The sequence below is a fragment of the Biomphalaria glabrata genome, chromosome 12, assembly GCF_947242115.1.
Source record: "Biomphalaria glabrata chromosome 12, xgBioGlab47.1, whole genome shotgun sequence".
NCBI lineage: Eukaryota > Metazoa > Mollusca > Gastropoda > Planorbidae > Biomphalaria > Biomphalaria glabrata.
The window spans coordinates 1,440,140-1,463,319 of record NC_074722.1 but is presented as its reverse complement, the minus strand read 5'-3'; the positions used below and the strand labels follow the sequence as shown (position 1 = coordinate 1,463,319).

Genomic DNA, 23,180 nt, shown 5'->3' with positions numbered 1-23,180 from the left:
AACGCCGATCCTACGCGCTATTAATAAAAACGGCATTATGCGTTAGCCGTAATTGTGTAATCAGGTGAAAGAAGCTTCTCGCGCCTCAAACTAATGAAGAATTACTTCAGGTAAACTATTCTCAAAGATAGATTGAAACATTTGGTAATTCTTGCTATTGAGCGGGATCTATGTGGGAAACAGAATTATTATGATATACTGTATGACTTTGCTACACGCAAGGCTCGTAAAGTAATTCTGTACGTAGTAAAGAATGAATAAAATGCAAAGACAAATTTATTTTCTAAAACAAACTCTTAAATTTCACTTATTGTCCGCTTCCCTACCCAAACTTGGCCCCGCGAATTCCGTTTCGAATAGGGCCCCACAATGCTTAAGTGCGGCCCTGCTATTTAGTGTTTGTAAAATGTTTTACATGTTTCGGATGTTCCTTCAGAGTTGACGATAGTTTACTTCCTAGTCCAAACCTCCCGCATGGGATGGGAGCGGGCAGGGTTTGACAGTCCAGCGCGCAGCCATCCGTAGCGAGCTGTGAAAACGTGTTCTCCCCCCCCCCCCCCCCCCAACCCCTTGTTTTTTTTTACGTGGGGTGACTATCCGCAGAAATAAGAGAATGATCTTTCCTTTACTTCTTGTTTGACCTGTTTAGGGAAGAAGAGAATTATATATATAGATTGTCACTCCCTCCCCGGTCCCTTTTGTTCTGTTAACCAAACTACCACTTCCTCTCCCACCCCAATTTCTGTAATGCTGTTTAAAAAAAAAAAGAATGGTGCGATCTGGCAACAGTTTTCCGGAGGATTTCCAGCTACCCGTCGCCTCAGCGTGGCCCTCCGGTGGAAACATCCAGAGGTGGATCTGGACAGGCTAAGAACGAGTAGCGAACCAGGCCTTCTAGCAGGTCTCCCTGGGTGAGCTTTTGTTTTTTTTATCTCACTCGGGGTGGGGATGGAACAAGTAACCTGCAACCCAGTCCAAAAAGTCCGCCACGCCGTTCCACAAAGGGGGTCGTCATCAGTTCCGGATTGCTGGATTGGCGGCCCTTGCACGGAACAGTGGCGGTTACAGTATAGGAATATGAGACAAGCTCCCCGCAGTTAGCGCCGTCCCTGACACTTATAGCGGGTGACTTAAGACTCGGGGACGGTGCGCTGTGTACACGGCACGGCCCGGTTTTACCAGTCAGTCAACCAATATGGCCGCCTACCGTTGGGTGCCCTCAGACAGGACAGGGGTGAAGAACCCCATGTCCAGGCCTGGTGGTTGGATAAAAGCCTTTCTAACCATCAACGGGATAATGGCGCCTCCGGCGCCGATTCCCTACTGGACTTCATCGAAGGTAACAGTTTTCAACTTGAATGCACGATCAGTGCTCGTCTGCTAGACACCTTTACCATAAACCCGAAAGTAATCCAATACTGACTCTAGCTTTAAACACGGATAAATGCTTTAACTCTTTCTCTCCGTAATTATTTTCTGCGTTCGAAAGGAAGTATTCATATTTCCAATTAGTATTTCAATAGAATGTTAGGGTTAGGCTTCAATTACGTTTTTGTTTTAACCCTTAAAACGCGTGTGGTACTTTAGCCTCTAATCATTAGAATTGTTATTCCATTTTGTATACACTCATTGTATAACTGCTCAGCACTTTAAGGGTTAACTAGAAAATATTTTAAGCGGTGTAGATAAACGCATGCCCTTTTTATACAGCACAAATGAAAGTTTAGAAACGCAAATATTAAGTTGATTTAATGGGGTCTAATCAACGGCGGTATCGTCACTCAGGAAGTGAAAGAGTTAAAACGAATACAAAGTTTTGGTATAAAGTTTATGACATTTTGAGGGAGTTTATTGGATTCTATATTTTTTTAATCGCTTCTTACACACTTGTTATTATTCTGTTCACCTTGGTATCATACGTTCCTAAGTTATCATGTGGGCCCCAATGGCCATGAGTAATGGGCCCAAGGGAAATGAACCCCGTTGCAGGGCGTTGCACCATTGTTGCTACGCTACAGGCTCTGGGCCCCTAATGGTCGTGGGCCCCGGTTCATTGAACCCCTTCGCGCCATGGATGCTACGCCGCTGGACGACAGCTGATCTTGTAACACTCTGACCGAAAGTGGGATAAAGGAGTTTTTTAAATCTTTCTGTTTTAGTCCCCAATGGAAAGGAGACGACCACTTCGTTCAGATCTGTGTAGGGTTCGAATCCCAATGCATACTTAGATTTTCAATTTTTAGGGCACCTCTAAGTCCACCCAGCTCTAACGGGTACCTGACATTAGTGGGGAAAAGCAATGGCGGTTGGTCGTTGTGCTAGTCACGTGATACCCTCGTTAGCTGTGGATAACATAGACCATGATAGACATCTGCCGCTTAGATAGCAAATTATCAAAAGGCGATTATACTTTCTACACTTAGACTATTGGTTCACAAGCCAATACAAACACAACTAAAAGTCAACTATGATAATCTCACAAAGTCAACTATGATAATCTCACAAAGTCAACTATGATAGTCTTATAAAGTCAACTATGATAGTATTATAAAGTCAACTATGATAGTCTTATAAAGTCAACTATGACAGTGTTATAAAGTCAACTATGATAGCATTATAAAGTCAACTATGACAGTCTTGAAAAGTCAAATATGATAGTCTTGTAAAGTCAACTATGATAGTCTTATAAAGTCAACTATGATAGTATTATAAAGTCAACTATGATAGTCTTATAAAGTCAACTATGACAGTGTTATAAAGTCAAATATGATAGCATTATAAAGTCAACTATGACAGTCTTGTAAAGTCAACTATGATAGTGTTATAAAGTCAACTATCATTGGATGGCTGCCTGATCGTGTGGTTTGCGCGCTGGACTGTCGTTCAGATTTATCGATGGACCCGGGTTCAAGCCCTGCCGCTCCCATCCCCCGTCGTCCTGCGGGAGGTTTGGACTAGGAGGTAATTATCTTCAACTCTGAAGGAACATCCGAAACATGTAAAACATTTTACAAAACATTTTTACAAGATATTTTAACCTGTTTGAACATTGAAGCTATATATATATTGAATATACTTTAAAAGTTTTGATTCGATAAACTCTTGTCCAGGTTATGTGGGCAGTAGGCGCTTCTCTTCAAGCGGCCCTTGCTCTGGTTGTCATGCCAACCCTCGGATGGCGATGGTTGCTAGGGTTGTCCTCCATTCCTCTGTTCTTGTTTATTCTGACGTTTAAGGTAAGGTTGCTCAAAAGCTGCTTCCAACATTTTTTGTTGTTTCAGTTTGTAATTGCTACATATATATTTAAATATATTCAACATAAATAAACAGCAGCCACCAGGGACCAAGTTTTTAAATGAAAGTAGGGAGTTAAAGGCACGAAAATAAGGGACTGCGCCGACCGAGGCTCGAACAGCAGCACTCTGGAAACGACAACACCGTTTAGCGATGATGCACTAAGCGAACTTAACCACTAGACAGGGTTGGACTGGGTATTAAAACCGGCCCTGGCATTTCTAAACCATCCGGCCCATAAATTGTATATTATATGATGGACATCCAGTTCTAGGTCTACCTGTCCTCCAAATCATTCTGTTAAATTTGATAATGTATCGATAGCTGTACACATGCTTACAGTGAACACTAAGTCCTTATAAGAAATAAAGGCTTTATGTTGCTTTTTAATCGCAAAGAGTATAGGCCCTATAAGGATGAAGCTCTACCGATGCAGGCTATTACATTATTTCGGAAAATGTGTTCGATTAAATTAGTAGGCCTTAGTAGAGTCTGTAAAAGATTTCCCCTGAAAAAGGAATACTATGAAAAATTTAACAATTTAATAGTGGCATCCCTGCAACCCTTATCTTATAAAAAATACAGACGTAATTTCAAAAAAAAAGATAGCCTACATACTGTGGTCCTACCGGCCCATTTGAATACCGGCCCACTCGGCATTTGCCCGAATGCCCATATAGCCAGTTCGCCCCTGCCTCTAGACCATCGGAATGTCAAAAAAAAAAATTATTATTCTGGTCCAAAGTCGTTTCGCTCACACCCACTGAAGCTTCTATATGTAATGTATTTTTGTTGTCCACTTGTCATTATGATAGATAGACAATTAGATAGAGCCATTGTTTTGTCTAATACATGCCTAGCGGCCGTCTGTGTCGGCTCTGTTGAAGTTGTTGGTGAGTGGATGTGGCGAGGTGAGGGGGGGGGGCTAGCTGGGACATGTGACCATTGACCACTGGGGTGGTAATTTGCATACGGGCGAAACGACATAGTTTAGTTGCAAAACTTAAACGTTTTGTTTTAAAAGGAAACCTCAGAATTTGCGCTATTCAATTTTAGCTTTATCATCATAGGAATCTTTGGGCCTTAGGCCTCTTTTCTTTGCCTCTTTTTTGGGCTTTATGTGCCTCTTTTTTGGGCCATCTTGCCTCTTTTGTGGGCTTTTTTTGTTTTTATAGTTTTTTATTTGTAAGTTCTCATAATTCACAAGTATTAAATCATAAACAATTGAAAAGTGATTAACCTAAATTATAATAATAGTAATAGAAATACTATTTAATGTCAAAGACATACTACCTAACTATTGAAACCACCAGAGACAGAAGAATGATATAAGGATCCTAGGATCACAGTTACTAACTATTTAACGGACAAATTCTAGAGCAATAACGTGTCGACTTATCAGTCTTCTATATTACCACTAGTTAGTTTTAAAAAAGGTATTTTGTCATAGAATAATTCTTTTATTTTGTACAACGGATGCACCAGAAAGCTTGCCATTTTTTAGTTTTTCCGCCATGTCTGAAAATCTCCAACAGAAATGCATTCAAAGATGAGCGCCAAATGCTGGCTAAGTGTATAAATCTACTCAAGAGTCAAGAGTATATAGAATTATAATGATAATCTTATAGATCTAGACTTAGATTTATTTACTTATTTGTTGATTTCATTCATGAATCGGGACTAGATGCAGAAATACTCAAAGACGTAGCCTCTCCAAGATAAAATTGGTCTAGACCTCTAGCTAAATTTAAAATTTAAAAAATGTACTTTGAAAATTTATGAAAGTCAAACTAGATTGTGACCAAAAAGCTAATAATTCTTTCTCTCGAAGATAAACATCAATTGTCAAATTCCTAGGAAGATCTTTAGAGCCATTTTCAAGAACAGCGTTCCCCACTCCCCCCAGGATTTTGAGCCCATAAATTCTAAGGCTGAATAGAGGAATTTTAAAAAATACTTGTGGCTAAGGTTTGGGCAGTGTATATTAACACATCTTTTCTCAGACATCTAACAAAAAAAAGAAGGGAAACAACTTATATTAAATACATAAAATATTCATCATTGGTTAATGTTCTTGTTACATTATAACTCTTCTACTTTAGTAAGATTAGAAGAAGAACAATAACCCTAATCTATCATTGAGACTCATTGTATTTTCATGGACTTCAGGTGCTCCCAGAGAGTCCCAGGTATTACCTCTTTCGTGGATACCATTCAGAAGCTGAGAAAGTTCTGGCAAAGATTTCGAAAGAAAATGGACGGTCTTTACCTGAAGGTATTTTACAGAGCTCCTCAGAGCAGGTGAGACACGGTGTTGTGTTTATTAAACGCATATTTGTGTTTAGATGACTAATAAATATGTCTGCGTTACGTTAGCGAGTTGCACGAAGAGTTATGGGACTTTTATGTTACTGGAAAAAGTTAACCGAGCGTTGAAGGCTGTTCTAAAATGGAGACATTATTGAGACCAGTGGTTCCCACATTGTTTTGATTGATGGAACCTTTTTATAGTCAAAACTTGCTAACGGAAAAGGGAAAAAAGTTACACAAAAAGTGTAGTATAAAGGTAGCATTAACAAAAGAGAGTTGTTAAAATGTCAATACCGTAACTTTAAAATGTTTATACCGTAACTTTAAAATGTCAATACCGTAACTTTAAAATGTCAATACTGTAACTTTAAAATGTAAATGCCGTAACTTTGAACTGCCAATACCGTAACTTTAAAATGTCAATACCGTAACTTTAAAATGCCAATACCGTAACTTTAAAATGTCAATACCGTAACTTTAAAATGTCAATACTGTAACTTTAAAATGTAAATGCCGTAACTTTGAACTGCCAATACCGTAACTTTAAAATGTTAATACCGTAACTTTAAAATGTAAATGCCGTAACTTTAAAATGTTAATACCGTAACTTTAAAATGTCAATACCGTAACTTTAAAATATCAATACCGTAACTTTAAAATGTTAATACCGTAACTTTAAAATGTAAATGCCGTAACTTTAAAATGTTAATACCGTAACTTTAAAATGTTAATACCGTAACTTTAAAATGTCAATACCGTAACTTCAAAATGTCAATACTGTAACTTTAAAATGTCAATACCGTAACTTTAAAATGTAAATGCCGTAACTTTGAACTGCCAATACCGTAACTTTAAAATGTCAATACCGTAACTTTAAAATGCCAATACCGTAACTTTAAAATGTCAATACCGTAACTTTAAAATGTTAATACCGTAACTTTAAAATGTAAATGCCGTAACTTTAAAATGTTAATACCGTAACTTTAAAATGTCAATACCGTAACTTTAAAATATCAATACCCGTAACTTTAAAATGTCAATACCGTAACTTTAAAATGTAAATGCCGTAACTTTGAACTGCCAATACCGTAACTTTAAAATGTCAATACCGTAACTTTAAAATGCCAATACCGTAACTTTAAAATGTCAATACCGTAACTTTAAAATGTTAATACCGTAACTTTAAAATGTAAATGCCGTAACTTTAAAATGTTAATACCGTAACTTTAAAATGTTAATACCGTAACTTTAAAATGTTAATACCGTAACTTTAAAATGTTAATACCGTAACTTTAAAATATCAATACCGTAACTTTAAAATGTCAATACCGTAACTTTAAAATGTCAATACCGTAACTTTAAAATGTCAATACTGTAACTTTAAAATGTTAATACCGTAACTTTAAAATGTAAATGCCGTAACTTTGAACTGCCAATACCGTAACTTTAAAATGTCAATACCGTAACTTTAAAATGTTAATACCGTAACTTTAAAATGTCAATACCATAACTTTAAACTGTCAATACCGTAACTTTAAACTGTCAATAACGTAACTTTAAACTGTCGATACCGTAACTTTAAACTGTCGATACCTTAACTTTAAAATGCCAATACCGTAACTTTAAAAAAATATTTATAAAAAAGGATTTGGACATTTTATGAGTACGTCATGCTAACATTTTGAGAGAAGAAACTGCAAATTCCCTAAAAAAAACAAATTTCTAGTTGAGTGTGATGGCGTTCACTGAATCCTGGTCCTACCAATGAGGAAGAAAAGAGGAGTGAACATCTTCTGTACAATGCAGGCTATACAATTTGGATCTTTTTTGTAAACACAATTGTGGTCTCCTTGTTTAAACCTTGGTTTTAGATTCTCGTTTGTGGATATTCATCATCATCATCATCACTCCTTTGAGTTCCTCATGGAACATAGGGCCTCGACAAAAACACGCCACTCTTCACGGTCTCTTGCTAGTTTTTTGATGGTGTCCCAGCTCTTCCCGGTCTTCTCTGCTTCTTCAAGTACACAGCGTCGCCATGTTCTTTTTGGTCTTCCTCTGCGTCTTGTTCCCTGGGGGTTCCACTCTAAGACCTGCCTAGCTCTGTTGCTGGTATCTTTTCTAAGGGTGTGACCAATCCATCTCCACTTCCTCTCTAAGATCTGCACTTCTATATTTTTCTGTCCACTCATCTCCCACAGTTTGGTGTTTTCTACTTTGTCACACCAGTGTATTTTTTAGGATATTTCTCAGGCATCTGTTGATGAAGGTCTGTATTTTTTTTTTGTCGCTTCAGTTGTTCTTCATGTTTGTGGAATTGCAATATATAAATAGTTCGTCCATCGTGGTTCGATGATGACCACTTTTGTCATCCAGGGGGCTGAGGGCCTTGCACTGGGGTTTCGTGGCTCCTCATGTGGCTGGTGAGACGTATGTGAGCCCGAAATGTCTTGCTGCACGCTAGGCAGGTTATTCCAGATGGTGCTAGTATCATTAACCTCGGATATTGCAATAAGCTGCTCCTGTAGTAGCACAGATTTATCTGTGTTTTAGGATCTGAGTTTGTCTACGCGCAAAAAGAGTTAAAAGGAAACTCTGATGCTTTTTCAAATTTGAGTTATGGACTTATTTAAATTCTGCGTAAAAAGTTATAGTGGTAAACATTTTACCATTTTTATTTCAATGGTTAGAAACATTTATATTTAATAAAATTAGTCAGTAATTCTTGACAAAAAATAAATACGGGGTTCTTTGAGATTTGTTTTAGGTTCAGAATACGTCACTTCCCTCAACAATACTGAAAGCGAATCTAGATCTAACCAATTGTATCATTTCATTCTTATTGTGTCTGTTAACCTTAGTGACGGCTTAGTCCATAGCTATGTTAATCACTGGTACAGTTATATATATAGATTTAAAAGCATAAGGATAACCAACTCTAGGAAAAAAGTATTTTCATCCACACCTCTCCCTGTCCGAAACTGTAAATTGATTGTATGTCCGACTGATTCTAACAAACTGGTCAGTGTAGGGTTAGCCTAGAACTTGAGTAGGGTACGTGTAGTAGGTCGGTCATGTCAAGACGACCACGTGACAGCGTATGTTGCGTGGTCAGAGTTAATTAACACTGTCAGGGTTAGTCAAGCATTAAGATCTACTCATAAGACGTATTTGTTATCTTGGCTTACAAGATCTACATCTAACTGTATAGACCTAAATCTATTTCTTTTTGCGAGGATGTAAACTTAACTGAATGGGTTTCCGTTATAAAGTAAGTCAATAAAATAAAATACAATAAAATAAAAGGTAGACACTTTTCTGAACATTTTAATTGAAGAGGGCAAAATTAGTAAACAAATGGATAAGTTATATAATTACGTTTAAATCTAAAAATCCATTTTTTAAAGTTTAAAATAACTTATTTTCAAAGGTAATTCTCCCCTTGAATTGTGGTGCATGCATTTGGATGTCATACTGATACAGACATGGATGGCTGCCTGGTCGTGAGGTTTGCGCGCTGGACTGTCGTTCGGATTTATCGATGGTCGAGGGTTCAAATCCTGCCCGCTCCCATCCCCCGTCGTCCTGCGGGAGGTTTGGACTAGGAAGTAAACTATCTTCAACTCTGAAGGAACATCCGAAACATGTAAAACATTTTACAAACCAACATTTTACAGACAGGAGGGCTTTCTTTTTCTTTTTCCGTAACACTCAACATTCTAGTTTTTTAGGGGAAGGGAGGTGTTTTTGAACCCGATTCCACAGCTACCTTGCTACGCTACTGACTAAAGAATGCTAATGTCTTCTCTAAATATATGCTCTGTTTCAAAGTGACTATATTTTCTAAAAGCATGCTCCATATTTTGTTCTAGAACACTGCGTAATTGAATTGTGTCTCTTTTTTGCTTTCTTTCTAGGAATCTGTGGATGGTGCTGCTTGGAATGCTTTGTTCCGCTCTGAATATTTGAGAATCACATTGCTAGCTACCATCATGAGGTAACTGTATTGTCTCCAAGGAGATATATATTTTTATTCAGAGATATCACTTTAATTGATTACCTGTCTAGAACATCTGATAGGAGAGAATCTCTCTGAGTGATTTTAAACCCTGCAGTATTAAGACTCAACGACATAAATTGTCCCTTTTTTAATAGATAATATTAAATCTTATATTATAAATTACAGACGTTCCTTCAAAATATAAGATACTTAAACCCTTCGCGTATCCATGTCAATCCACTCATGTTAATCAGTGACTTAAACTCTGCCAAGTCTTTGGATTTCCTGGCTGATTCAGGCAACCAATTCCATTCTCTAATGGTGAAGAAGGAGCACCTGTATTAATTTGTCCTAGCGTATGAAGTAAGAAATGACAGACACCTCATTTAAAACTATGACGGACTTTATAATAAAGATTTCACACACAGCTTCATACATTGTACTACTTAATGTAGAGCTATTTCAAGAAAGATGCCTTTCCAAAACACTCACGATTCTTAAGGACAACCTGCACCAATTAAACCTCTGTTACAACAGATCTGAACGAATTGGTCGTCTCCTTTCCATTAGGACTAAAACAGAAAGGTTTAAAAACTCCTTTATCCCACTTTCGGTCAGTTACAAGATCAGCTGTCGTCATCGAGAAGTACATAGAAGTCCAATTTACAAAGCGCTGGTTGTGAATGTGTATGTGTTTCGCGTGTGAATGTTGTTCGAATTTTTCATCCATATTGTTTTTGTACAGTAGTTACGCTGATGTTGTCAACTGTAGTCAAACTGAATTTCCATTTGATTGGATCAATAAAATTATCTTATCTTATCTTATATGTGTTTTGACATTTATCCACTGGCCATCACTAACGAGAAACAATGGCAAAGAACAAAGCAGCGGCTCATACATAAGCTACGCCGCCGATGGATTGACCATACTCTTCACAAGCCTGCATGCAACATTAGAAGACGCCCCCAACACCCTCATCTGGAACACCCAGTGAAAGATGAAGAGGCCTGAATTACAGGGCGCCAAAATCGGGAAGCAGACGGACAAGATCTGGGGACAGATGAATTCATCCAGAACCGAGACGCCTGGAGGAAGCTGGTTGGTGTTCTTTGCGGGACCACAGTGTTATGACATGATTAGGAATTAGTTATTTGTTTCGGGAATAGGGTAAAGTTTTACTTAGCGACGATGACGTAAAGTGGGTTAAAAAACAAGAACGCTCTAAGTGACGCTAAAAGAAGACGCATTGTGTAGAGCAGTAGAATAGATATACGGATTTACGGACATAGCTGACATCGGACGATTCCCTTCTTGATTATCAAATATATTTGTAAAACAACATCAGCAATTTGATTGTTTCGGCCTTTCGCCGGTGTTACTGAAGTAGTTCGAGTTCAGTGTTACTTCCAGTCAGACGTAGATCTACACTAGTTATATTTCAAAGAATCAACACCGCGCGGAAGCCTTAACACTGACGAGATGAGATGAATTTTAAAACTAAATTTCAGCATTTTTTAAAATATAACGCACGCTGAAGAGGAGGGCAGAGAAAGCAACAGGAATGGAGAAAAAAGTTCGACAGATCATGTGTGGTGCCCCGACGGTTCAAATAGATTTAAGATATACGTAGTGGTGAAAGTAAAACTCTGCTTTAGTACTTTAAAAAAATATTATGGACAGCAAAAATTTGCCTTACAAGTTTTAGATCCGCTTTTTAAAATGTTTGCTAATTACTGGTGTATACATTGAAGACTTAGTCTGCAATCAAGCCATTTCCTTCAATTAATTTACATCTTTCAGATACTTCTCTAGAGCGTACTTAGGGGACATTACTACGTTCAACTTTACTCAAAGATTTATTTGAATTGTCTAACTTGTCGTTTAAGCGTACCACTCACTTGACCTAATTTAGAGGGTCCACTAATTGTCTGCTTCCATTCTGTCCACTCTCCAGTGTCAGTGGCAACACGGCGTACTACGGTTCCTCCATCTTGACCACAAGTCTGTTTGAGAATGACGACAGTTGCCATGGTGAGTTGCTAAACAAAAACATTGGAGTTGTCCCAAAGTAACATCGTCTGACCTATATATCGTAAGGTCTGAAGGTGGACCTTTACTGTTTTAAATACATGTATTGCAAATAGAAATAGATATAGATCTATCAAATTTTGATACTATTTTCTTTATTTAAAACGCAAATTAAGTGCTACATTTGTCTTTCTTTGTTTCATTCTTATGTTTATATTACAAAGATAATGTTTTAAGACTAAGACTAAGACTGCTTTATTGATCCTTACGGAAATTTGTTGTGATTACAAGGACTCGTTTCTCATATAAAGACAACACAACAGAAACACACACATAAATACAACAGACAACACAAAGAGTTCATTCAGCGAATACACACAGGTATCTTGGTGCATTTCATGTTCCCTGATCAATGAGTGGCGGTGATAGAGTCTGACCGAGAGAGGTACGAACGAGATTTTGTAACGCTCCGTTCTTGTTTTGATTGACAGCAGTCGCCCACTTCGCGACGACCTGGCGTAGTTCTGATGGAGCGGGTGGCCGTTGTCTTCCAAGATTTTTTCGATTTTTCTTAGGTACGTTTGTTCAAAAAGTTCCTTTAAATGTGGTGTAATTACAGTATCTTGGTGCATTTCATGTTCCCTGATCAATGAGTGGCGGTGATAGAGTCTGACCGAGTGAGGTACGAACGAGTTTTTGTACCGCTCCGTTCTTGTTTTGATTGACAGCAGTCGCCCACTTCGCGACGACCTGGCGTAGTTCTAATTTTTGATACTTTTTTAATGATGTTTTCTAGACGTTGCAACAGTTTAGATGAGACGTTGCCTTGCCAACAACTTATTCCGTATGTTAGCAGATTTTGTACAATTGCGCAGTAAAATGTCTCATTTCTGCTTGAAATATTTTAATTACAGACTTAACAGTATAGTAGAGGCTTTCCTCTTTGTAGGTAAAAAAAAAACTATAAATAGCTAGCTTATTTTTGGGCTGTTTTCGGTATACAGAATAGAAATCTTGTTGATAAACTCAATGCTTTTTTGCATTTGCTTGCCAACATTTAGAGTCCTTGACATTGTTCAGTTTGTCGTGAAGATCTTTATAAGGCATACATATTTGCATGCGTAGTTTATTTTGTATCGGAATTTTAGACCTAATAGCAACCATTTAGATCTATGTCAAAGTTACAAAGTTACTTCCCATGCAAGATATTCTATATGATTTGATTGAACTATTGTACGAAGTACCTCTAGTAAAGTTCCCCTTTCAGACCATGTGGTCTATCGGGAAGATGATATAAAGTTCATCTGATTCTGTGGCCTACGGTTTACGAGGGTGTCATGTGGCCAGCACAACGACCAACCGCCTTTACTTTTCCCCAACTAAAGTCAGGTACCAATTAGAGCTGGGTGGACTCAGAGGCGACAAAAGATCCCGAAATAAAAAAAATCCCAGTCTTCTCCAGGATTCGAACCCGGGGTCCCCGGTTCAGAAGCCAAGCGCTTTACCGCTCGTCCACCGCGCGTACCACGAAGTACCTCTAATTAGGATAAAATAAGAGTATAAATATTTTTTTTAAATTAAATTCACATTAAACCGAACCTATAAAGATAACATAAAAAAAGGAAATAAGTTATCGACGACATAGGAGACCAACAACATATACCACACAATGGAAGAAGATCTTCAGAACTCGCAGAGACCTTCCTTCATAGAACAATACCAGGATAAAGAAAATGGGGGAGAGAGAGAAAGCCTTTGGGGAAAACAGCATCAAGGACGGGACTGCCATTGAAAGAGGTTCTATTCAAGGCTAAAGACAGAGTGAATGGACACGGCCGATAAATCTTGTGTGATGCCCCGACAGACTAAAGGCTAGGTGAAGGTGAAGGTGACAGACTCGATTTGGTTTGTTTGAATTTTCTCAAGAAAAGATTCTCACGTCCAAGCCGGAACCTCATGTACGGTAGGCGTTGCAAGAGGGAAGTGTCCGCTAGGCGTTGCAAGAGGGAAGTGTCCGCTAGGCGTTGGAAGAGGGAAGTGTCCGCTAGGTGTTGGAAGAGGGAAGTGTCCGCTAGGCGTTGGAAGAGGGGAGTGTCCGCTAGGCGTTGGAAGAGGGAAGTGTCCGCTAGGCGTTGGAAGAGGGAAGTGTACTCTAGAGGTTGGAAGAGGGAAGTGTCCGCTAGGCGTTGGAAGAGGGAAGTGTCCGCTAGGCGTTGGAAGAGGGAAGTGTCCGCTAGATGTTGGAAGAGGGAAGTGTCCGCTAGGCCTTAAAAGAGGGAAGTGTCCGAACTCAATGCCACCATGATGACTGTTCCAAGAGCAGACCACATGATGACGATGTCGATTTTCGTATAACACCATTTTATCTCGCATCTTTTCAGGGTACACTGACGGTGGCGGCACAAAGGGGGGTGAAACTTGTGAAGCATATTGTCAGACCTTATCCACCAGCGACTATGTCGACTTCATGATTACCTCCTTCAGTGAGTTGCCAGGTAAGCAAGCTAAGCGCTTACCAGTCACCGGGTACGCAAGGTACAAAGCTGAACAGTAATAATTAATTTTTCTGACCAGAAGAATCGACCTAACATTAGATGACAGAGTCTGACAGTGATCAGTCCAACCTAATTTATATCCCGTGTAGCCCGTGTATCAATGATACAAGATAAGTCTCAATTTGTTAAGGCTGTGGTGCCCAAATCTATCTCCACTTTTCGCCCCTAGATTTTTTTTTATAGTCTATTTATTTAAGACACCTAACTCACGGGCGTTAGCACTGAGAGGAACTATCGCTGATTCCAATCGGACAGATCCTTTCTGCCTTAATCAATGAGATTGCAGAAATAACATCACGTGACTTGAATGATCCTGTCAGATATTATTATAAGTAATGGCTTTTAACTCTCTAAGTTAGCGGCATTTTGCGTTGCTCCATAGACCCGACTGAGACCTACATATTTTGCTAGGTATAATGCAGACAAAGCTGTTGTCTGCTAATAAAAAAAGGTTTATGTTCTGTTAGTCGTATTTTGATACATTTTTTAACAGTGAACTTTCTTTGCTTCTCAAGGATATGTGAAACTAACCATTATTTGCAATGACCTCTGTCAATATAATATAGTAATCTCATCATCTTATATCTTATCTTATATCTTATAACATACTCTCTTAAGCGCTTCCTTGAAACACTTAAGCGGCACTTCCTAACTATTCATGCTTACTAAATAAGATTTTTTTTAATCTTATTATCTTTGCCCCTACAAGAAACATTCCTGTGGGTTAAATGTCGGTTGGAGTGTGGGGGATGGGTGGGCGCTCGGCTTCCGAACCTGGGCTTTTTAATTTCGTGATTTTTGGGGCCACCCCTGAGTCCACCCAACTCTAATGGGCTGCCTGAACTTTAGTTGGGTGAAGTAAAGGCGGTTGGTCGTTGTGCTGCCCACGTGACACACTACTCGTTACCGTTGGCCAAAGAAACTGATGACCTTAATATCGTCTGCCCTTTAAATCGCTAGGTCTAAAAGGGGAACTTTTTTTTTTATATAACTTTACTTAAAGTCCGATTACTCCAGCTTTTAAAAACATAACTTTTTGATTTTTCTGCTTCATTCATTTTTGTTAAGGGACATAACTCTCATGAAGATATGACATCTAGATTTATTCCCCCCTTCCTAGGTGTGTTCATCTCAATGTTCCTAATGAAATGTTATGGTAGAAAGTTCGTCCAGACGATCATGCACTTTTCCTTCAGTGTCGCCATACTTCTGTGTAATATCTGTCTGCCCAGGTAAGGTTTGAACATTTGGGTCATCTGGCGCCATCGTAGGACTTTGTAAAAACATAATTACATTGATATGACCATAGACTTGTATATTATATCTGGACTGGAAACCGGAAATAAATTCTTATCCGCGACTGATCGATACACGGACCAATCTATATTTAGATTTTTATGTACGTAAACTTTTTTCAGGCTCTAGGGGGCGTCGCCCCAATCAATCTTTTCTGTCTTAGAAAAGTAATGATCTTTAGTTTTCAAAGTTTAGAAATAATGCAAAATCATTTCTCGGATATTTAGGCAAATATATGAAACAAAGTCATTTCCTGTTTGTTTCCATTGAGATAATGTTTCAAAAATTCTAGATCGAAATAATTCATGTTGATTTAAATCATCTTTATGTACATTTAAATATATTAATTACCTAGATCTTTCTAGATTATGTATTTAAAAAATGCAAAATAATAATTATGAGACGAGAGTACTCTTAATTTTAATCTTCAGTTACTAGATCTAGATCTAAAAATTAAATTATATGTTACATTGGTTAGGGTTGAAAACAATAACAATCATATTTCTTATAACTACTTTACAAAACAACGCCTTGATCCAACTTTCTAGAAAATTTTCACGACATTTTTTGTAGTGTTAAAAAGTTTCTAAGTCCAGTCTAGATAGTATATATGTCTATGGTTATGACCCTCTAATACAGCGGTTCTCAACCTTTTTTGCTCGGCGACCTTAAAAAAATCACCCACTTTGCCGCGACCCCCACCCACACAGCAATAGAAGAAAAGACAATAACAATCCATATTTTCGATGGTCTTAGGCGACCCCTGGCAAATCGTCAATCAACCCTCAAGTGGGTCGCAACCCACAGGTTGAGAACCCCTGATCTAATAACTCTAATGTCTAATTTAAAAAAAAAATGAAGTTGTCTCCCTTGATCATGTACAGTCACCAAACTGTTTCTGATAATATTCATACCGATATAAAAACGAAAGGTGCCCAATACAACAATTGGAAACATCTTGTAAACACCGGAATTAAAAATAATTATCCAAGGCAATTTTTCATCTCAAAATCAAAACTTTTTAACAACCCAATAAATAAATGATCAAGAGACTACGACTGTTAGCTTGTTGTTAAAATAAAAATGAAAAAAAAAGTTAATTCTTTATTTTTCCAGCGACATTAATATCTTATACACAAAACAAAGGGCAATAAAACAATGCGACGAAGACTTCCGAGGTCGCTGTCGTTCTGACTGAATGTCCATAATCTCCACTTCAACGGGGACAAGGGTTGCTTGGTCGAAAATGTCGACATTTCGTTGCCTATTTTTATGTGTGTATATTTTATGATCATTTACACTTCATTGTAATCTACCCGCCGCAGATCATCGGTTATAAGTTCATCGTCGCAAATACAGGCGCATCAGCGAGTAGTGAGAACGAGATCAGTTTTTGCAGTTTATCACCAGGAAATAGGAATCGAGATCTTAGATTTCTGGACTTACATAAATACGAAACTGTGAAAGTTAATAGCTGCACTTGAAATTATTTGGTTACTCTCAAAACCAAAGCTCGGGACCACGCTCCAAGAGTTATTTAGTTTCGAAGATTAATTCTTTGACGTAGAATAATGTGTTCGTAATAACGTGTACTTAATTTATTGCACATGGTCACCATCAAAGTAGTATCTTATCTTATCTTATCTTATATTATATTATATTATATGTATGTATTTGGTAATTTTTGGACTAAGGCTAATGAGAATGTTACATCGTTTGCCTTTACAGGGGCGGACTTGTCGCTTTGCTGTTTATTGCTAGGGCCCTGGGCAATGCAGCAGCTCAGGGCGGATACTTGTACATCGCTGAGGTAGGTAACAACATTATCATGACCTGCACAACACAAAGACCTAGACTACACAAACACCTACACAACAGAATGACACAAACAACAGAAACATATGAAAGATCTAACGCAACACAAAGACCTACAACACATAGACCTACCACACATAGACCTACCACACATAGACGTACAAGACAATGACCTACAACACAAAGACCTACAACACAAAGTCTTACAACACATAGACCTACCACACATAGACCTACAACACATAGACCTACCACACAAAGACCTACAACACAAAGTCTTACAACACATAGACCTACCACACATAGACCTACAACACATAGACCTACAACACAAAGTCCTACAAGACACATAGACCTACCACACATAAACCTACCACACATAGACCTACCACACATAGACGTACAAGACAATGACCTACAACACAAAGACCTACAACACAAAGTCTTACAACACATAGACCTACCACACATAGACCTACCACACATAGACCTACCACACATAGACCTACACGACATAGACTTACAAGACATAGACCTACAACACAAAGACGTACTAGACAAAGACCTACCACACATAGACCTACAAGACATAGACCTACAACACAAAGACCTACAACACATAGACCTACCACACATAGACCTTACATTGTTACGTATGACAGTAATAAGTCACTTTGGGAACGTATGGATATTACGTAACGGCTAAAGGGGTGGAGGGGGTATACACATTTGTTACGATTTGTTACAGGGAGGGGGGGGGTTCGGAAAGACTTGTTACGTAACAACAAATATTCCATCGAAATAACAAATTTTTAAAATCATTTTGTCATCTTAACTCTCGTGTTTAGGTCTGTCATGCCACAACGCCTTCAGCCTACAATATGTCTGTTAACGCGCTTTATAAATTAAATTATACTTTTTTAACAGCTACACTGGTCCCTTGACTTTCGCGGGCCCGACTTTCACTTACCATGGTGTTGTGAACGAATGTCGGTGTGCGTGTGTCTGTAGTGTGCCATTCACAAGTTACGCCCCTGTCCTGTAATTGCACAATGGTTGAATGGGTCAGCCTAGCGTGGGTAACGCCAGCACTGTAGAAAGACAGTGGATCGTCCAGGCCTGTTGGTGTAGTCGTACGATACAAACTGAGCAGTGAATAAGCTGCGGCAGACTGATACTGTATACAGCTAGACACGTGCAGTACTGGGAGGGGACCTACATGTGCAGTACTGGGAGGGGGTCTACATGTGCAGTACTGGGAGGGGGCCTACACGTGCAGTACTGGGAGGGGGCCTACATGTGCAGTACTGGGAGGGGGTCTACATGTGCAGTACTGGGTGGGGGCCTACACGTGCAGTACTTGGAGGGGGCCTACTTGTGCAGTACTGGTAGGGGGCCTACACGTGCAGTACTGGGAGGGGGCCTACACTTGCAGTACTGGGAGGGGGCCTACACGTGCAGTACTGGGAGGGGGCCTACACGTGCAGTACTGGGAGGTGGCCTACACGTGCAGTACTGGGAGGGGGCTTACACGTGCATTACTGGGAGGGGTCCTACATGTGCATTTCTGGGAGGGGGCCTACACGTGCAGTACTGGGAGGGGGCCTACACGTGCAGTACTGGGAGGGGGCCTACACTTGCAGTACTAGGAAGGGGCCTACATGTGCAGTACTTGGAAGGGGCCTACATGTGCAGTACTGGGAGGGGGCCTACATGTGCAGTACTGGGAGGGGGCCTACACGTGCAGTACTGAGAGGGGGCCTACACGTGCAGTACTGGGAGGGGGCCTACATGTGCATTACTGGGAGGGGGCCTACATGTGCAGTACTGGGAGGGGGCCTACACGTGCAGTACTGAGAGGGGACCTACACGTGCAGTACTGGGAGGGGACCTACACGTGCAGTACTGGGAGGGGACCTACACGTGCAGTACTGGGAGGGGACCTACACGTGCAGTACTGAGAGGGGACCTACACGTGCAGTACTGGGAGGGGACCTACACGTGCAGTACTGGGAGGGGACCTACACGTGCAGTACTGGGAGGGGACCTACACGTGCAGTACTGGGAGGGGGCCTACACGTGCAGTACTGGGAGGGGACCTTCATGTGCAGTACTGGGAGGGGACCTACACGTGCAGTACTGGGAGGGGACCTACACGTGCAGTACTGAGAGGGGACCTACACGTGCAGTACTGGGAGGGGACCTACACTGTACTGGGAGGGAAAAAAAAGAATACGTCATCGAAGCGCCGATAGAAGTCCATAATTCTCCCGTCATTGCTATGGATACCATGATGAAAAATGTAATTTGGGAGAAATGTTAATTATAATTAACACATAGTTTTTTTTGTTAAATTTAAATTTTCTTGTTATGTTACTCTACGCCGCAGCGGTTCTCAACCTTGTAAACTCGGCGACCCCTTTTTACAAGCCCCCTCTCTGCCGCGACCCCCCCCCCACGACACACACATACAGCAATAGAATAGTAGACAATAACAATCCATATTTTCGATGGTCTTAAGCGACCCCTGGCAAGAGGGTCGCGACCCACAGGTTGAGAACCCCTGCTCTACGGGGTTTGAGAGGTTTGAGTTTTGTTACGATTTGTTATAAGGAGGTGGGGGGGGGGTAAAAATGTAAATTTATTTTGGTGTTACCTCTGACCCGAACGCTACTTTTGCTTTCCAGCTCTTCCCAACGTCACTTCGAGCTAAAGGCTTGGGATGGTGCAGCGGCGTGTCTCGGGTTGGAATCATTGCAGCCCCATTTATCGCTCAGGTAAACTTTGCTGAACCTTAACTCTTTCTCTCCGTAATTATTTACCACATTCTGGTGGAATCAACGTTTATATTACTAGTTATAGAGTTACGGGTTAAAAACAAGACAACAAAAATACAACTCACGTTTTTTTGAAACAACTCAATATAGGTCTACATAAATTTAATTAAAAAAAAAAACAATAATGTAGATTTTTAATAACCCAAACAGCTGAATGGTCTTCAGTTCTTCAAAACGTAAATCAATTCTCCTGGTACAAAGTTTGTACACGTTTTTTTTCCAACACCCAATCTTGGAGGAAGTTGAAATTTCGCGCTATTATTTCTTGTACCTGACGACACAAAAATCAGTAAAAAAAAAAAGTTACCAATTAGTTAATTACCTAATGGTAATTAATACTTTTGTTTGGTATCGAACAAGGCAAAGAAATTGCACTTGTGGTGGTATAAGATGAATTAGTTCCCTTTGTGCTTTGTGTCGAGAGGCGTCGCTTAACGAAACTAATAATAGATAACTATAAAAGCTTCTAACTTCATGAGCACTTCGGTGGCACAGTGGTTAGTTTATTGGCTTGAAGAAGGTTGAGCTCGCGAGTTCAAATTCAAGTCAAATGCATTTAAAAAGCGATCACGCCAGCATTTACTCATTCTTACCCCCCCCCCCTTTTTTTTTTTTTACTTAGCTCAGCGGTTCTCTACCTTTTGTTCTCGGCGACCCCTTTTTACAATCCTCCAGTCTGCCGCGAGGGGGGTCGCGATCCACAGGTTGAGAACCCCTGTCTAGCTAGTCTAGACAAGTGATAAGATGATAGCGCATTGAGAAAGCTAAAAGCATGATATTGGGCTAAACAAAAACAATTAGTAGAAATGATTTCTAATCACACAGATTTATTATTGTTAGTCTAGATCTATTACAAATTTAGTGACATGACATCCAAACTAATTTATACAATAAATAATGACACCTTCTTAGCTTTATTTTTTTAAAAAAGTATTTTGTAATATTTATCTTGTTAGTTGAAATGTTTAACTGTGTTTCGCCAGGTTCTCATTAAAGAATCCGCCTACTGGTCGATCTCTTGCTTTGGTGTGCTAGGACTTCTGGGAGGTCTGGCGGCCATGTTGATGCCCATAGAAACAGCCAACAGAGAAATGAAATGAAGAAACACACAAAAAAAAAAAACGAAACGAAAACTTGAATTAAAGAGACTTTTTCGTTTTCTTATCTTATCCTATACAATCCAGACGTTACTTAAAAAAAAAAGAAGATGATTACGTCCTACGCGTCATGCATTTAGTCATGCATATTAATGAGTTAAACATGTTCTACGGATCTGTTTTCATTTTTTCATAAAGACTTAACGCAGTACACATTACAGAACAGTTGCCTGCTACTCACTTCACTTTAAAGGACTAACCCACTGCTGACACCATGTAATGGAATGGATTAATCAAATAAAATATAAGCCTTTAAGTGTCTGGAGGACCAACTGAATTTGTGTCACCACTGTTGGTGAAGAGGCAACACTAATACTGTTTAGATTATCAGTACCTGATGGTAACAATAACATATCTATTATACACTTTGACATCTGCTATATGCTAGTAAAGGTGTTTTGTTCATCTGTTACTCTAGTCACAAGTTCTAGTTCAAATTTATACCATCCAGTAAACAACCTTACTCTAGTCACAAGTTCTAGTTCAAATTTATACCATCCAGTAAACAACCCTGAGACCTACAACACTGGTCATTAGCAGAAAGGAGGGCTTCCAAGTCTATCATCGTATAAACTAGAGCTGTGTCAGAGAGTGTTATTTGCTAGAGCTGTGTCAGAGAGTGTTATTTGCTAGAGCTGTGTCAGAGAGTGTTATTTGCTAGAGCTGTGTCAGAGAGTGTTATTTGCTAGAGCTGTGTCAGAGAGTGTTATGTGCTTGTTTCCAATGTAGGGCGGATGTTTTCGGTTGTATAGACTGAACAAAAAAAAGCCGATGACGTAATGGAGGGATCTGTCAGAGGTCAATGGAATAAATAGAAGTGTAAAGGTTTAAAAAGGGGAAGACAAGCCGTGTATTTTTAATGTCATAACTTGTTTAAATTATTATTTCCCTTGTATTTCTACACATATCTTCGCTACAGTTGAATCGATATATATGTAATAAAAATTTTATTGACATTTTTTTTAAAACTAGAGTCTTGTTTCAAGTTTATTTAAATGTTCTACAGCAAAACTATAAAACGCCTGCACCGGTTGGAGTTTACCAAATGTTTGGGGCTACAAGCCAACGACCGGGCAACAATATAGCTGCTACAATACTAGTCAACGGATTCATTCCTAGTCTATGCGTGTCTCCAGGGCCGGCCTTAGATAATTGCAGGCCCTAGGCGAAATGCATTTGGTGGCCCTTAAAAAAAAATAAAAAAGAAACACCCGAAAAAAAGTTTATTTAAAACCTGTCCATCTATATCTAAATCGACTAATAACTGAAATTCATATACCGCAATATCCATAGTAGAGACAGAGTTTGTTTGTTTTGTAAAATGTTTGACATGTTTCGGATGTTCCTTCAGAGTTGAAGATAGTTTACTTCCTAGTCCAAACCTCCCACAGGACGACGGGGGATGGCAGTGGGCAGATTATGAGCTAGGGACCATAGAGAATTCTGAACGACAGTCCCGAGCGCATATCGCACTAGTCAGCCAGCCATCCTTGCCTTGTACTTACACGAATGACAGACCAGCGTGAATACAACCCAACCAGGCCGTAGGACGACGGGGGATGGGAGTGGGCAGGGTTTGAACCCTCGACCGTCGATAAATCCGAACGACAGCCCAGCGCGCAAACCGCACGACCAAACTAGTAAACATCAAGTCATAATGCTCTACTCGGATTGAGAATTGATCCCAAAATTTAGCCATTTATTTTTTCTCTAATTTTTCTTTGAGGTCCCCCCCCTCATCAAATTGGATACTCTAGCCATCAGCGGGTGCCTCTTTTGCCCGTGCCTAAGTCTGGCCCTGGTGTTCCTTATTTCTAGTCCCATATCTATGTCCTCTTGTCCTAGCTGCAAGTGTGTAACCAAATCACGTGGCTATTCCATAACAAC

General features: G+C 39.6%; 1 protein-coding gene across 2 annotated transcripts in view; it reads left to right on the top strand.

Moving 5' to 3' along the window:
• The window catches only part of LOC106060573 (synaptic vesicle 2-related protein-like), a 40,949-nt gene extending 19,139 nt beyond the window's left edge, over window positions 1-21,810 (top strand). For both annotated transcript variants that reach the window (XM_056006837.1, XM_056006838.1), the window contains exons 8-16: window positions 3,111-3,236; window positions 5,464-5,595; window positions 9,522-9,601; window positions 11,560-11,636; window positions 14,015-14,128; window positions 15,309-15,420; window positions 17,213-17,294; window positions 19,987-20,076; window positions 21,120-21,810. In XM_056006837.1, coding sequence (XP_055862812.1) covers window positions 3,111-3,236; window positions 5,464-5,595; window positions 9,522-9,601; window positions 11,560-11,636; window positions 14,015-14,128; window positions 15,309-15,420; window positions 17,213-17,294; window positions 19,987-20,076; window positions 21,120-21,236 — 930 coding nt within the window. In that variant the 3' untranslated portion in view covers window positions 21,237-21,810. The remainder of the gene's footprint in view (window positions 1-3,110; window positions 3,237-5,463; window positions 5,596-9,521; window positions 9,602-11,559; window positions 11,637-14,014; window positions 14,129-15,308; window positions 15,421-17,212; window positions 17,295-19,986; window positions 20,077-21,119) is intronic.
• Window positions 21,811-23,180: the final 1,370 nt, after the last annotated feature.